General features: G+C 39.2%; 1 protein-coding gene across 2 annotated transcripts in view; it reads right to left on the bottom strand.

The window, feature by feature from the left end:
* DRD2 (dopamine receptor D2) overlaps nt 1-16,743 on the bottom strand; it is a 164,955-nt gene that overhangs the window by 66,412 nt on the left and 81,800 nt on the right. For both annotated transcript variants that reach the window (XM_053689833.1, XM_053689832.1), the window contains exon 4: nt 4,893-5,074. In XM_053689833.1, coding sequence (XP_053545808.1) covers nt 4,893-5,074 — 182 coding nt within the window. The remainder of the gene's footprint in view (nt 1-4,892; nt 5,075-16,743) is intronic.

Genomic DNA, 16,743 nt, shown 5'->3' with positions numbered 1-16,743 from the left:
ATGCTTCTCTCTTGTGGAGCTCTTTGATTTTGCTACCTCCCCTGAGTTTATTTTTTATGATATCTATGATCATCCAGGTGAATGTTTTGGCACTACCTCCATGCTCATAGATAAAGTGCTTTGATGCCCCTGTTGCTGTCCTCCCTCTCTCAATATCATTAAGATGCTCTCGTATACGTTCTTGTGTTTCTTGTGTAGTGCATCCTACATACTGTTTCTGGCAAGAGGAACAAGTTATCAGATATATTGCAAACTCTGAATGACAGTTTGTGCAGAAATTGCAATCAAAAACACGTTGCGTGTAGCATCACTGGAAGATTTTGTCACTTGTGGTGTAACTACATGCTGTACAACCATGGAAACCGCATCTGTAATGGCCTTTACAGCTGAGCCAGCTGCTTTTTTCTGTGTTTTCCTGAGAGCACTGGGTGAGACAGTGTTGCCTATTGTTAAATTTCTTTTGGAAACAAAACGGAAGCCTTTATCTATCACAGTTTTCAGTGCTTCATCAGCCCTCAGAATTGGTAAATTTCTCTTTATAATATCACAGACTTGTCTTTATTGGTATAGTTGGTCACAAAGGTTATCTCACTAGTCTCGCTAGTTGTTCTTTGTAATTTAGGTTTAAGCAGTTCAGCTCTGGGGATTCCCTGGACCTCAAAATAAGCTTTTCGTAAGGGCCCCTCTGGATAGCCCCTGGATTTGAGCTTTTTCCATAGTATCTTACTTTCTGCTTGGTAATCGATCTCTCTAGAATAGTTACGTTTTAACCTAATAAACTGGTCCTTTGCCATGCCATAATTCATATGGCGTGGATGACCACTCTTTGCGTGTAAAAGGGCAATAGCAGCAATAGGTTTTACAAATAGAGTCGATATTACTGTTCCATCTTCTCTATTCCCTTCCAATTCTACATCTAGATATGACACCTTCTTACTTTCAAAAACATGTGTGAACTGTAAGCCTGCCCTATTATGGTTCAGATGTTCTATAAAAGATACACTCTCTTCATCTGTGCCAGACCAAACCATTATCAGGTTGTCAATATAGCGTTTGTATGCTATTATTGAGCCTCTAAATGGATTGTCATCTGCATAGACATAGGACAGCTCCCACCAACCCATGCAGATGTTGACAAAAGCCGGGGCAAATTTGCCCCCATGGCCGTCCCACGTCTCTGCAGATAGAACAATCCATTGAACTAAAAAAAGTTGTGAGTTAATAAAAAAGAAGAAGAAGTGTACGCAATATGAAACTTTTGAGATTGGTGTCATAATCACTGAAATAATCCAACATGTATTTCACAGCCTCTAGGCCTTCCTTGTGGGGTATCGCCGAATAAAGGCCCACCACATCTATGGTGAGCCAACTATAGTTTTGCTCCCAAACAAAGCTATCTGTCAAATTTAACAGATGCTTTGGGTCTCTGAGAAATGAAGGTAATCTCCAGACGATGGGCTGGAGTAGAGATTCAATACAATTGGACAGGTTTTCAAATAGTGAACCTATGCCAGACACTATCGGGCGTCCCTTGACATTGTCCAGGGATTTATGCACCTTTGGTAGATGGTGGAAGACCGGAATAACCGGTTCCTCCACCATCAAATACTCAAAGGTGACAGAATCTATTACTCCACACTCCAGCCCATCGTCTAGAAAGTCCCTCATTTCTCTTTGGGACGTCAAAACTGGGTTGCCCCTTAATACGAGGTATACCTCCTCATCCTCAAGATGTCTTAACGCTTCTTGGACATAGGAGCTTCTATCCATAATGACAATGGAGCCCCCCTTATCCAAATTTTTTATTACCAAATCTTCCCTTTGCCTCAAGAGTTTAAGGCCTTTCTTGTGTTTTAATGTTAGGTTTTCTTTGTGGCTAGTATCTTGTGACTTTAATCTCACTAAATCCTCCTCCACTCTTTTGTGAAATTGTTCCAATATATTGCCTCTCTTTTGAGTAGGGTAGAACTCTGACTTTGGTCTATAGCCTATGTGTGAGCCTTTGGTTATCTCCAATATACTGCTATCTCTTTCTAATTGATATAATGTTAGAAAGTCCACAGCATCATTCACCTGAAAATGATCATCCTCTACCATTCTCTCAACAGTGTTCTCTGTGTATACAGCCTCTTGCTAAATATTTTCTGCATTGAAAAACTTTTTTAATGTGATTTTACGTACCAACTTGTTCATATCTAACAATGTTTCAAACACATCAAAATCTACTGAAGGCACAAAGTTAAGCCCTAGTCTTAAAACATCTAGCTCTGACTCTTCCATTGTGGCAGAAGACAAGTTAATTACTTTTACACCTTGTATTTGTAAATACAATACGGCAGTTGTCGGTGTTGCTAGCCGACTAACCGGAGGAGGTGAGCCGCAAAGAGCTTGCAGCAGAACAGCCCAAAACACTTGGAAGAGGAAGAGGTGATATCTTTTGTAAACATAGCAGAGGATCGCTGAGGACCGGAGGGTGTCACCGAGAGCAGTAAGATCCTTCTATGCTCTTCTTACTTGCAAAACTAATTTTGGTACACAAAATACATATTACATATGTCTGAAGCAAATCCATCACTGCCCTTTCTCATTGGCCATGCTGTTTGCAATTAACATCCAACTCTATAAGACCCTGTGAGTGGGGTCTTCTTGTTGGTGGAAACATTTTCAATATGGCTGTCAACAAATGCACATGCGACCCCTTGAACAAACACTGCAATACATTTTAGTTCTGCAGCAACGAAGCAGCAGCATGTTCTTGTGCATTAAAGGGACAGTATACACCAGAATTGTTATTATTTAAAAAGATAGATAATCCCTTTATTACCCATTCCCCAGTTTTGCATAACCAACACTGTTATATTAATACACTTTTTACCTCTGTGATTACCTTGTATCTAAGCCTCTTCTGACAACCCCCTTATCTCAGTGCTTTTGACAGACATGCAGTTTAGTCAATCAGTGCAGACTCCTAAATAACTTCACCGGAGTGAGCACAATGTTATCTATATGACACACATGAACTAGTACTGTCTAACTGTAAAAAACGTTGAAAATGCTCTGAGCTAAGGAGCGGTTTTCAACGGTTTAGAAATCAGTTTGAGCCTACCTAGGTTTAGCTTTTCAAAAATACCACCAAGGGAACAAAGCAAATTTAATGATACAAGTCAATTGGAAACTTGTTTAAAATTGCATGCCCTATCTGAATCATGAAAGTTTTTTTGGACTTGACAGTCCCTTTAAGTTCTGGCTACATATAGTCTGGGATCTATGTAACAATCTTTTTATTAGATGTATATCTTAAAGGGACAGTAAAGTCAAAATTAAACTTAAATGTACTGGATAGAAAATGGCATTTTAAACAACTATACAATTTTATGTTATTATCAATTTTGCTTAGTTCTCTTGTTATCATTTGTTAAAGAGTAATTCTAGGTGAACTCCAGAGCGTGCCCTTGTGGTTTCACTTTTAACTTGAACTACACGCACTATCCGACTTACTCAAAAAGATCACTTCTAGGGAAGTTTACATTCGAGTGGGAGCGCTAAATAGTGCGCCACTTGTACTCTGGCCCTAAGACTATAAGTATATAATTTTATGGTAAGAACTTTAGGATAAGAAAAGATGTATAAGCAAGGAAGATTGACAAAGACAATTCATGCTGTAATATGCCGGAATATTAAACAAAGATCACAAATAAAATGTCAGAAGAGAAACATATGAGAGCCATTAATATAGAACTTTCAGATCTTCAGAAACCAAAAATACCAATCAATAATAATTCTGTTAGAATGACATTTAATGATGGTAAACAATAAGCTGCAAATCACAAATATTATTATATTCTCTAAACAGAAGGTTATAAAAACAAAGCTCATTGGCCTTTGGGTCATATTGAGTATGTCCAATTTTAATATAACTTAGATCAAAGATTTATTTTGTAATAAACATCTATTAAAGAAAAATAGCAATAGTAAGACACACAATGTAGTTGACTGTATTGCATGTCATATAATTAATATTACATTGTCTACTAAAATATTAAATTTTTCTACTAGAATATTACATTTGGCTACTAGAATATTACAAGCTTAGTAAGTGCAGAAAATTTATTAGGTAACAATAATATAGCTAAAAAGTAGATTGCAGTGAAGGGTAAGATATTCTATTGTGTGATTTATACCTCTGTCTGTCTTTCTATCTATCTATCTATCTATCTATCTATCTATCTATCTATTTATCTATTCATCTATCTATCTATCTATCTATCTGTCTGTCTGTCTGTCTGTCTGTCTTTCTGTTTGTTTGTCTATCTATCTTTATTTATTTCTGTCTATCTATCTATCTATCTATCTATCTATCTATCATCTGTCTGTCTGTCTATCTGTCTGTCTGTCTTTCTATTGATCTATGTATCTATCAGTCTGTCTATCTATCTATCTATCTATCTATCTATCTATCTATCTGTCTGTCTGTCTGTCTGTCTGTCTATCTTTATTTATTTCTGTTTATCTATCTATTTATTGATCTATGAATATATATGTCTGTCTATCTATATTTCTGTCTGTCTGTATGTCTGTCTATCATCTATCTATCTGTCTATCTATCTTTCTATCTGTCTGTCTGTCTATCTATATTTCTGTCTGTCTTTCTATTTATCTATCTATCTGTATGTCTGTCTATCTATCTATCTATCTATCTATCTATCTATCTATCTATCAATCATTTATTAATCTGTCTGTCTCTGTCTATCTATCTGTCTATCTATCGTTCTGTATATCTATCTCTCTACAATGAAATGATTAAAAGCAGATACATATTATTATATGGATACATATGACACAAAATGTGTGGTGTTTGTATAATGATTTACTTTCAACATTCATTAATTTACCTTGTGTGCATCTGCATCCAAACCATGACTAGTGCGCTTAGTGTTCACCCGCTTTCTTCGCTTGCGTAATACTATATAAATCTGGACGTAGACCAGAAGGGTTACTATAAATGGGGCGTAGAAGGAAACAACGGAGGAATAGATGACAAACGCTGGGTTATCTATGACGCAGATATTGGAACCTGCAAAAGTAAAATTGTAAGCAAATCAGTTTTCATTCCTGTAATGTTACACAACATTGTACCAGATTATTAAATATTAAACACTGAAATGTTTATTTAAGTAAAACTCTATAATATAACAGGGCCTTTATTTATCCTTAGCAAATTTTATAATAGAAGTAAATTGGAAAGTTGTTTAAAATTGTATGTTCTACCTAAATCATGAAATACATTTTGAGTTTCATGCCCCTTAAATCTTACTTCCTGTTCTGTGGCCAATTAGAGAGAGATTAAAACAAGCTCATGCACATATAAGCCAATCACTTTGCAGCAAGTAGGACTACCAATGATCTGCATCTCTTGGAATATGGATCCAGGGTCTCTAGAATGGTTGAAACACTACAGTTTTCAAAGATAAAATACAGTGAAAGCAACAAAATAAATAATGAAACTGTGTTGAAGCTTTTTAATTTTGCATAATTAAAACATTTTTGGGGGAATCAATGAATGAAGATTATCTCCAAACATATAAAGAAGCAATGTCTTAGTTAAATTCCCAAATGAAGAAGTTTAAAAATATTCCTTTAAAAAGGTTTGGCTTGTTAATATCAAAGATGATCTGACACATCAATACACATTGTGGTAGTTATGTTGTGATATTATATATATATATATATATATATATATATATATATATATATATATATATACGCACACGTGTAATTAAAACACATACATCAAACGCACACGTGTAATTAAAACACATACATCAAACACATATAATATATATAGACATTATAACTCAAATATCTTAAAACTCTAAGAATCCTTTTTAAACAATTTCAATATTTTCAACAAATAAAGTACTCCTACAAGTGTATAGGATTACTTTAAAAATAATAACTTTATGCACAATATAAAGATAAAGTGATGTTTAATAGTTAAACATAAAAAGTATCTTTTATTTGTTATATTAAAAGACGGCAAAGAGATAAGGTATGTGGCTGCACTATCACGTAGATAAAAACACTACACCTTTGTAACTAAATGGAATAATGATATTTTAAATAATGCTGCTGCATAAGATGCAATGTTCACCCCTGGGATGCTGCTTATATTGGATTCTGTTCGTATAATTATAAATTTATATGCGTGAAACTGATCTCCTAAGTGGGATCTAGTACACTTATATAAAGGATAAGTAAAGTTTGGTTAATCTATATTTGTAGCATTTATGTAAGCACAGAGCAAGAAAGTTCCTCCTTCCCTTAAGTAGTAACCACAAGCGTTTAGAGACAAATGCAGGAGTTGTTACCAAGTTAAATACTATTTAGCGTTTTCTAACAACAGGTGAGCCAATTAAAATAACAAAAAAGTCCCCTAATGCGGTCGTTTTTCACATACGTTTCCACAGAGAGGTACGCGTGGCTGCAAGACAGGCTGATTTATGCCTGTGATGATAGCGCCCTCAAGCAGTGATTAGCCATGCGATAAGAACGGCCTATTCATTTGCTGTTTATAATGTCAGTCAACTTGCGTGTGTGATTGTATGGCTGTGAGAGATGTCAGTCAACTAATTCTGCCTGGGTCAGCTGTAAGTGAATAGATCTGTCTGGGTTAGCTGTAATTGACTAGATTTGTCTGGGTCAGCTGTGAATAGATCTGTCTGGGTTAGTTGTAAGTGACTAGATCTGTCTGGGTCAGCTGTAAGTGACTAGATCTGTCTGGGTCAGCTGTAAGTGACTAGATTGGTCTGGGTCAGCTGTAAGTGACTAGATCTGTCTGGGTTAGCTGTAATTGACTAGATTTGTCTGGGTCAGCTGTGAATAGATCTGTCTAGCTTAGCTGTAAGTGACTAGATCTGTCTGGGTCAGCTATAAGTGACTAGATCTGTCTGGGTTAGCTGTAAGTGACTAGATCTGTCTGGGTTAGGTCTGGGTTAGCTGTAAGTGACTAGATCTGTCTGGGTCAGCTATAAGTGACTAGATCTGTCTGGGTTAGCTGTAAGTGACTAGATCTGTCTGGGTTAGCTGTAAGTGACTAGATCTGTCTGGGTTAGCTGTAATTGACTAGATTTGTCTGGGTCAGCTGTGAATAGATCTGTCTGGGTTAGCTGTAAGTGACTAGATCTGTCTGGGTCAGCTATAAGTGACTAGATCTGTCTGGGTTAGCTGTAATTGACTAGATTTGTCTGGGTCAGCTGTGAATAGATCTGTCTGGGTTAGCTGTAAGTGACTAGATCTGTCTGGGTCAGCTATAAGTGACTAGATCTGTCTGGGTTAGCTGTAAGTGACTAGATCTGTCTGGGTTAGCTGTAAGTGACTAGATCTGTCTGGGTCAGCTATAAGTGACTAGATCTGTCTGGGTTAGCTGTAAGTGACTAGATCTGTCTGGGTCAGCTATAAGTGACTAGATCTGTCTGGGTCAGCTATAAGTGACTAGATCTGTCTGGGTCAGCTGTAATTGACTAGATTTGTCTGGGTCAGCTGTAAGTGACTAGATCTGTCTGGGTCAGCTGTAAGTGACTAGATCTGTCTGGGTCAGCTGTGACTAGATCTGTCTGGGTCAGCTGTGACTAGATCTGTCTGGGTCAGCTGTAAGTGAATAGATCTGTCTGGGTCAGCTGTAATTGACTAGATTTGTCTGGGTCAGCTGTGACTAGATCTGTCTGGGTTAGTTGTAAGTGACTAGATCTGTCTGGGTCAGCTGTAAGTGACTAGATCTGTCTGGGTCAGCTGTAAGTGAATAGATCTGTCTGGGTCAGCTGTAAGTGACTAGATCTGTCTGGGTCAGCTGTAAGTGACTAGATTTGTCTGGGTCAGCTGTAAATGACTAGATTTGTCTGGGTCAGCTGTGACTAGATTTGTCTGGGTCAGCTGTGACTAGATCTGTCTGGGTCAGCTATAAGTGACTAGATCTGTCTGGGTCAGCTGTAAGTGACTAGATTTGTCTGGGTCAGCTGTAAGTGACTAGATTTCTCTGGGTCAGCTGTGACTAGATTTGTCTGGGTCAGCTGTGACTAGATTTGTCTGGGTCAGCTGTGACTAGATCTGTCTGGGTCAGCTATAAGTGACTAGATCTGTCTGGGTCAGCTGTGACTAGATTTGTCTGGGTCAGCTGTGACTAGATCTGTCTGGGTCAGCTGTGACTAGATTTGTCTGGGTCAGCTGTAATTGACTAGATTTGTCTGGGTCAGCTGTAAGTGACTAGATCTGTCTGGGTCAGCTGTAAGTGACTAGATCTGTCTGGGTCAGCTGTAAGTGACTAGATCTGTCTGGGTCAGCTGTAAGTGACTAGATCTGTCTGGGTCAGCTGTAAGTGAATAGATCTGTCTGGGTCAGCTGTAAGTGACTAGATCTGTCTGGGTCAGCTGTAAGTGAAAAGATCTGTCTGGGTCAGCTGTAAGTGAATAGATTTGTCTGGGTCAGCTGTGACTAGATCTGTCTGGGTTAGTTGTAAGTGACTAGATCTGTCTGGGTTAGCTGTAAGTGACTAGATCTGTCTGGGTTAGCTGTAATTGACTAGATTTGTCTGGGTCAGCTGTGAATAGATCTGTCTGGGTTAGCTGTAAGTGACTAGATCTGTCTGGGTCAGCTATAAGTGACTAGATCTGTCTGGGTTAGCTGTAATTGACTAGATTTGTCTGGGTCAGCTGTGAATAGATCTGTCTGGGTTAGCTGTAAGTGACTAGATCTGTCTGGGTCAGCTATAAGTGACTAGATCTGTCTGGGTTAGCTGTAAGTGACTAGATCTGTCTGGGTTAGCTGTAAGTGACTAGATCTGTCTGGATCAGCTATAAGTGACTAGATCTGTCTGGGTTAGCTGTAAGTGACTAGATCTGTCTGGGTCAGCTATAAGTGACTAGATCTGTCTGGGTCAGCTATAAGTGACTAGATCTGTCTGGGTCAGCTGTAATTGACTAGATTTGTCTGGGTCAGCTGTAAGTGACTAGATCTGTCTGGGTCAGCTGTAAGTGACTAGATCTGTCTGGGTCAGCTGTAAGTGACTAGATCTGTCTGGGTCAGCTGTGACTAGATCTGTCTGGGTCAGCTGTAAGTGAATAGATCTGTCTGGGTCAGCTGTAATTGACTAGATTTGTCTGGGTCAGCTGTGACTAGATCTGTCTGGGTTAGTTGTAAGTGACTAGATCTGTCTGGGTCAGCTGTAAGTGACTAGATCTGTCTGGGTCAGCTGTAAGTGAATAGATCTGTCTGGGTCAGCTGTAAGTGACTAGATCTGTCTGGGTCAGCTGTAAGTGACTAGATTTGTCTGGGTCAGCTGTAAATGACTAGATTTGTCTGGGTCAGCTGTAAATGACTAGATTTGTCTGGGTCAGCTGTGACTAGATCTGTCTGGGTCAGCTATAAGTGACTAGATCTGTCTGGGTCAGCTGTAAGTGACTAGATTTGTCTGGGTCAGCTGTAAGTGACTAGATTTCTCTGGGTCAGCTGTGACTAGATTTGTCTGGGTCAGCTGTGACTAGATTTGTCTGGGTCAGCTGTGACTAGATCTGTCTGGGTCAGCTATAAGTGACTAGATCTGTCTGGGTCAGCTGTGACTAGATTTGTCTGGGTCAGCTGTGACTAGATTTGTCTGGGTCAGCTGTAATTGACTAGATTTGTCTGGGTCAGCTGTAAGTGACTAGATCTGTCTGGGTCAGCTGTAAGTGACTAGATCTGTCTGGGTCAGCTGTAAGTGACTAGATCTGTCTGGGTCAGCTGTAAGTGACTAGATCTGTCTGGGTCAGCTGTAAGTGACTAGATCTGTCTGGGTCAGCTGTAAGTGACTAGATCTGTCTGGGTCAGCTGTAAGTGAAAAGATCTGTCTGGGTCAGCTGTAAGTGAATAGATTTGTCTGGGTCAGCTGTGACTAGATCTGTCTGGGTTAGTTGTAAGTGACTAGATCTGTCTGGGTCAGCTGTAAGTGACTAGATCTGTCTGGGTCAGCTGTAAGTGAATAGATCTGTCTGGGTCAGCTGTAAGTGACTAGATCTGTCTGGGTCAGCTGTAAGTGACTAGATTTGTCTGGGTCAGCTGTAAATGACTAGATTTGTCTGGGTCAGCTGTGACTAGATCTGTCTGGGTCAGCTGTAAGTGACTAGATCTGTCTGGGTCAGCTATAAGTGACTAGATCTCTCTGGGTCAGCTGTAAGTGACTAGATTTGTCTGGGTCAGCTGTAAGTGACTAGATTTCTCTGGGTCAGCTGTGACTAGATTTGTCTGGGTCAGCTGTGACTAGATTTGTCTGGGTCAGCTGTGACTAGATTTGTCTGGGTCAGCTGTGACTAGATTTGTCTGGGTCAGCTGTGACTAGATCTGTCTGGATCAGCTGTAAGTGACTAGATCTGTCTGGGTTAGTTGTAAGTGACTAGATCTGTCTGGGTCAGCTGTAAGTGACTAGATCTGTCTGGGTCAGCTGTAAGTGACTAGATCTGTCTGGGTCAGCTGTAAGTGACTAGATCTGTCTGGGTCAGCTGTAAGTGACTAGATCTGTCTGGGTCAGCTGTAAGTGACTAGATCTGTCTGGGTCAGCTGTGAGTAGATCTGTCTGGGTCAGCTGTAAGTCAGTAGATCTGCCTGGGTCAGCTGTAATTGACTAGATTTGTCTGGGTCAGCTGTGACTAGATCTGTCTGGGTCAGCTGTGACTAGATTTGTCTGGGTCAGCTGTGACTAGATTTGTCTGGGTCAGCTGTGACTAGATTTGTCTGGGTTAGCTGTGACTAGATCTGTCTGGGTCAGCTGTAAGTGACTAGATTTGTCTGGGTCAGCTGTAATTGACTAGATTTGTCTGGGTCAGCTGTAAGTGACTAGATCTGTCTGGGTCAGCTGTAAGTGACTAGATCTGTCTGGGTCAGCTATAAGTGACTAGATCTGTCTGGGTCAGCTGTAATTGACTAGATTTGTCTGGGTCAGCTGTGACTAGATTTGTCTGGGTCAGCTGTAATTGACTAGATTTGTCTGGGTCAGCTGTGACTAGATTTGTCTGGGTCAGCTGTGACTAGATTTGTCTGGGTCAGCTGTGACTAGATTTGTCTGGGTCAGCTGTGACTAGATTTGTCTGGGTCAGCTGTGACTAGATCTGTCTGGGTCAGCTGTGACTAGATTTGTCTGGGTCAGCTGTGACTAGATTTGTCTGGGTCAGCTGTGACTAGATTTGTCTGGGTCAGCTGTAAGTGACTAGATTTGTCTGGGTCAGCTGTAATTGACTAGATTTGTCTGGGTCAGCTGTAATTGACTAGATTTGTCTGGGTCAGCTGTAATTCACTAGATGTGTATGGGTCAGCTGTGACTAGATTTGTCTGGGTCAGCTGTGACTAGATTTGTCTGGGTCAGCTGTGACTAGATTTGTCTGGGTCAGCTGTGACTAGATTTGTCTGGGTCAGCTGTGACTAGATTTGTCTGGGTCAGCTGTGACTAGATTTGTCTGGGTCAGCTGTGACTAGATCTGTCTGGGTCCAGCTGTAAGTGACTAGATTTGTCTGGGTCAGCTGTAATTGACTAGATCTGTATGGGTCAGCTGTGACTAGATTTGTCTAGGTCAGCTGTGACTAGATCTGTCTGGGTCAGCTGTAAGTGACTAGATTTGTCTGGGTCAGCTGTAAGTGACTAGATTTGTCTGGGTCAGCTGTAATTGACTAGATTTGTCTGGGTCAGCTGTAATTGACTAGATTTGTCTGGGTCAGCTGTAATTGACTAGATTTGTCTGGGTCAGCTGTAATTGACTAGATTTGTCTGGGTCAGCTGTGACTAGATTTGTCTGGGTCAGCTGTAAGTGACTAGATCTGTCTGGGTTATGACCGAACAGCTGTGCACAAGCCTCACACCATCATGTGTAATGCCAAGCTTCTGTTGAAATGGTGTAAAGCACACTGACACTGGACTCTGTAGCAGTGGAAATGTGTTCTCTGGAGTGATGACTAATGCTTAAGTATTTGGCAGTCTGATAGAAAAATTGAGAATTCTAGGGGAATGCTACCTACTGGATGCAAAGAGCCTACTGTAAAGTTTGGTGGGGGGGGTAATGGTCTGGGGCTATTTTCAGGGTTTGAGCTAAGCACCTTAGTAACAGTGAAGGATCATTGTAATGCTATATTATACAAAACATTTGAGACAATTGGGTGCTTCCAACATTGTGACAAAAGTTTTGGGAATCCTCTTTTCTATTCCAGCACAATCATTCCCCTGTGCACAAAGTGAGGTTAATGAAGACATGGTTTGAAGAGTTTGATGTCGAAGAACTTGAGTGGCCTGCACAAAACCTTGACCTCAACCTCATTAAAAAAGGATGAATTAGAACAAATTCACACAGACACACTCCAAAATATTGTGAAAATCCTTTCCAGAAGAATTGCAGCTGTTATAGCCGCAAATGGGGGGGTCCAAATGAATGTGCATGATTTGGGAATGGGATGCCCTACAAGCTCATATAGGTGTGATGGTCAAGTCTTCACATACTTAGGGCTTGATTACAAGTAGCTAGCTATAGTTTGTAGGCGAGCGATTTTCACGACCGTTTGCGCACAAGTTAAATTCTGCTCGTATTACAAGTTGAAAGTGAATGCGAACACATGAGTGCAATTGTGATTTATGCTAGAATGATTACTGCAACCTTAGAGCTCTGCTTAAATGACCACTAAATACAGTAGAATTGCATAATTATCAAGTGCATAATACAAAGACAATTTCACAAAACTAGTAGATTTTCTCCCATTTGCCAGGCCCTTTTATCATATGACAAACATCAGCCAATCACAGATTAGTATATGTATATGCATGCTTGTTCACAAGCTCAGTAGAAAATGGTGCCTCAAAAAATGTCTATATAAAAAGATTTTGCAAAATTTGATAATGGGAGCGAATTGGAAAGAGTTTTACATTTGTGCACTCTTTCTGAATCATGAAAGTTTAATTTTGACTTCAGTGCCCATTTAAACATTTAACTGTTATGTGAATGTAAAAAGTGTCACAAAACACATAAAAATACATTAAAAAGTACAGTCATAATAACACTACCTTATAAAAATTATTATATATAACAGCAGTTATAAGGGCTCAAAGAAATAAAGTGTCAGGTGTTAGAGAAAAAAAAGAGGCTGCAAAGGGCTTTAACAGAGAGATACATACATATACTGTACATGTCTAAATATGTACAGTATATGTATGTAGCCCTCATTTTTATATATAAACTCCAAATAAGGTTTTTATTTGTTTTATTCATATATACAAATATATATATATACAGGGAGTGCAGAATTATTAGGCAAGTTGTATTTTTGAGGATTAATTTTATTATTGAACAACAACCATGTTCTCAATGAACCCAAAAACTCATTAATATCAAAGCTGAATATTTTTGGAAGTAGTTTTTAGTTTTAGCTATTTTAGGGGGATATCTGTGTGTGCAGGTGACTATTACTGAAATAAAGTGTCAGGTGTTAGAGAAAAAAAAGAGGCTGCAAAGGGCTTTAACAGAGAGATACATACATATACTGTACATGTCTAAATATGTACAGTATATGTATGTAGCCCTCATTTTTATATATAAACTCCAAATAAGGTTTTTATTTGTTTTATTCATATATACAAATATATATACTATATATATATATATATATATATATATATATATATATATATATATATATATATATATATATATATATATATATATATATATATACAGGGAGTGCAGAATTATTAGGCAAGTTGTATTTTTGAGGATTAATTTTATTATTGAACAACAACCATGTTCTCAATGAACCCAAAAACTCATTAATATCAAAGCTGAATATTTTTGGAAGTAGTTTTTAGTTTTAGCTATTTTAGGGGGATATCTGTGTGTGCAGGTGACTATTACTGTGCATAATTATTAGGCAACTTAACAAAAAACAAATATATACCCATTTCAATTATTTATTTTTACCAGTGAAACCAATCTAACATCTCAACATTCACAAATATACATTTCTGACATTCAAAAACAAAACAAAAACAAATCAGTGACCAATATAGCCACCTTTCTTTGCAAGGACACTCAAAAGCCTGCCATCCATGGATTCTGTCAGTGTTTTGATCTGTTCACCATCATCATTGCGTGCAGCAGCAACCACAGCCTCCCAGACACTGTTCAGAGAGGTGTACTGTTTTCCCTCCTTGTAAATCTCACATTTGATGATGGACCACAGGTTCTCAATGGGATTCAGATCAGGTGAACAAGGAGGCCATGTCATTAGATTTTCTTCTTTTATACCCTTTCTTGCCAGCCACGCTGTGGAGTACTTGGACGCGTGTGATGGAGCATTGTCCTGCATGAAAATCATGTTTTTCTTGAAGGATGCAGACTTCTTCCTGTACCACTGCTTGAAGAAGGTGTCTTCCAGAAACTGGCAGTAGGACTGGGAGTTGAGCTTGACTCCATCCTCAACCCGAAAAGGCCCCACAAGCTCATCTTTGATGATACCAGCCCAAACCAGTACTCCACCTCCACCTTGCTGGCATCTGATTCGGACTGGAGCTCTCTGCCCTTTACCAATCCAGCCACGGGCCCATCCATCTGGCCCATCAAGACTCACTCTCATTTCATCAGTCCATAAAACCTTAGAAAAATCAGTCTTGAGATATTTCTTGGCCCATTCTTGACGTTTCAGCTTGTGTGTCTTGTTCAGTGGTGGTCGTCTTTCAGCCTTTCTTACCTTGGCCATGTCTCTGAGTATTGCACACCTTGTGCTTTTGGGCACTCCAGTGATGTTGCAGCCCTGAAATATGGCCAAACTGGTGGCAAGTGGCATCTTGGCAGCTGCACGCTTGACTTTTCTCAGTTCATGGGCAGTTATTTTGCGCCTTGGTTTTTCCACACGCTTCTTGCGACCCTGTTGACTATTTTGAATGAAACGCTTGATTGTTCGATGATCACGCTTCAGAAGCTTTGCAATTTTAAGAGTGCTGCATCCCTCTGCAAGATATCTCACTATTTTTGACTTTTCTGAGCCTGTCAAGTCCTTCTTTTGACTCATTTTGCCAAAGGAAAGGAAGTTGCCTAATAATTATGCACACCTGATATAGGGTGTTGATGTCATTAGACCACACCCCTTCTCATTACAGAGATGCACATCACCTAATATGCTTAATTGGTAGTAGGCTTTCGAGCCTATACAGCTTGGAGTAAGACAACATGCATAAAGAGGATGATGTGGTCAAAATACTAATTTGCCTAATAATTCTGCACTACCTGTGTGTATATATATATATATATATATATATATATATATATATATATATATATATAGGTCTTTTAGTGAAAATTTAATAAATCAAGCGTGATGTTTCGGGGACACACTCCCCTTCCTCAGACAAACAAAAAGTGCATTCAACTGAAAATTTAAACAAAATAAGCCCCTCCCCCAGTAAGAAAATTGCGCCAAAATTCAAAAAACTGTTGTCATGGTGATCCTCAATAAACAAGTACTGGCTAACTCAAGCCTAGTGCAGAGTGCAAAACAGAAGAGCTCTATATACATAAATCTTTACAAAGAGCAATTAATGTGAGCAGTAAAGTATGAAAGAAACATTAGTTCTCATAGTGTGCTAAATTATAGTGGCATCAGAACAATATCATCACAAAAGAGTGAAAATATGCATCTATCACACATCTAACACCCTGGTTGAGGTGAATTATACAAAGACTGTGATACGTGTAGTGTCTGGTGATTAATAGTGTTAGTAAACAACCTAGATGGGCACCGGATATCTTTAAACATTACAGATCGTATTTGGGTATAACCAACAAAACTTACAGAGACATCCCATTCCTTACAATTAGACTCTGTTACTAGAGAATTATAAACTCTATCCATTTAGTCACCGTTCAATACCTGTTTGATGTATTCGATTGCGTGGAGCATGGAGTGGTAGTGAGGGACACGCTCATCACGGCCATGTTGTGACGTAAGCACTGGGCGCCATACCACACTCAAGGTTAGTTACCATAACAACCTTATACACAGAGTGCTCCGCGCCATGACTCACTCAGAGGTGGTTGACATAGCAACTTTATACGCCAAGCCGCCGGCAGGGAAGTATAACAATGACCGAATAGTTCATATATATCAATTCCATACTCAATTTAAAAATCCAATGATCAAGTCAATTCAATAAACAATAAAGAGTGACCTGCTCATCATAGTGCCCAATCCAGACATCCACAACAATCCACAAACCGTTAACGCTACTGGTTGTCATAACAACTGCAAATGTAAGTCTGGTGCTGGCCTGGGTTCAGAGTAATTACATTGCCAATTAATCATCGCAGGGGACCACTACATATATGGGCCATAACCTAGCGGAGTACATCTAACACAAAATGTCTCACATGTAACATATTATAATCACTGGAATACACCGGAAGGTCTATGTGCTGCGATTATGTAGTATCTACATTGGTGATTAATTCCTAGGTTATGGCTCAATAACCTGAGTTCCTCAATGGAAGGAGTAGATCCATTAGATGATCTACTATATGGGTACATAACCTATAAGAGACGATGTTGCAGAGATAGTGTTGTACCCAACACATAACCAATATATAGTGTGATCTCAAAGACTAAAAACAGCACACCAAAGCAACATAACCAACAACAAGGATAACATACATAAGATCAATGAGAAATAATAACTGAGTGAAAGTCCAAACA

This window comes from Bombina bombina, chromosome 8 (genome assembly GCF_027579735.1).
Source record: "Bombina bombina isolate aBomBom1 chromosome 8, aBomBom1.pri, whole genome shotgun sequence".
NCBI classification, from domain to species: Eukaryota; Metazoa; Chordata; class Amphibia; order Anura; family Bombinatoridae; genus Bombina; species Bombina bombina.
This window is presented reverse-complemented; position numbering and strand designations above follow the sequence as displayed.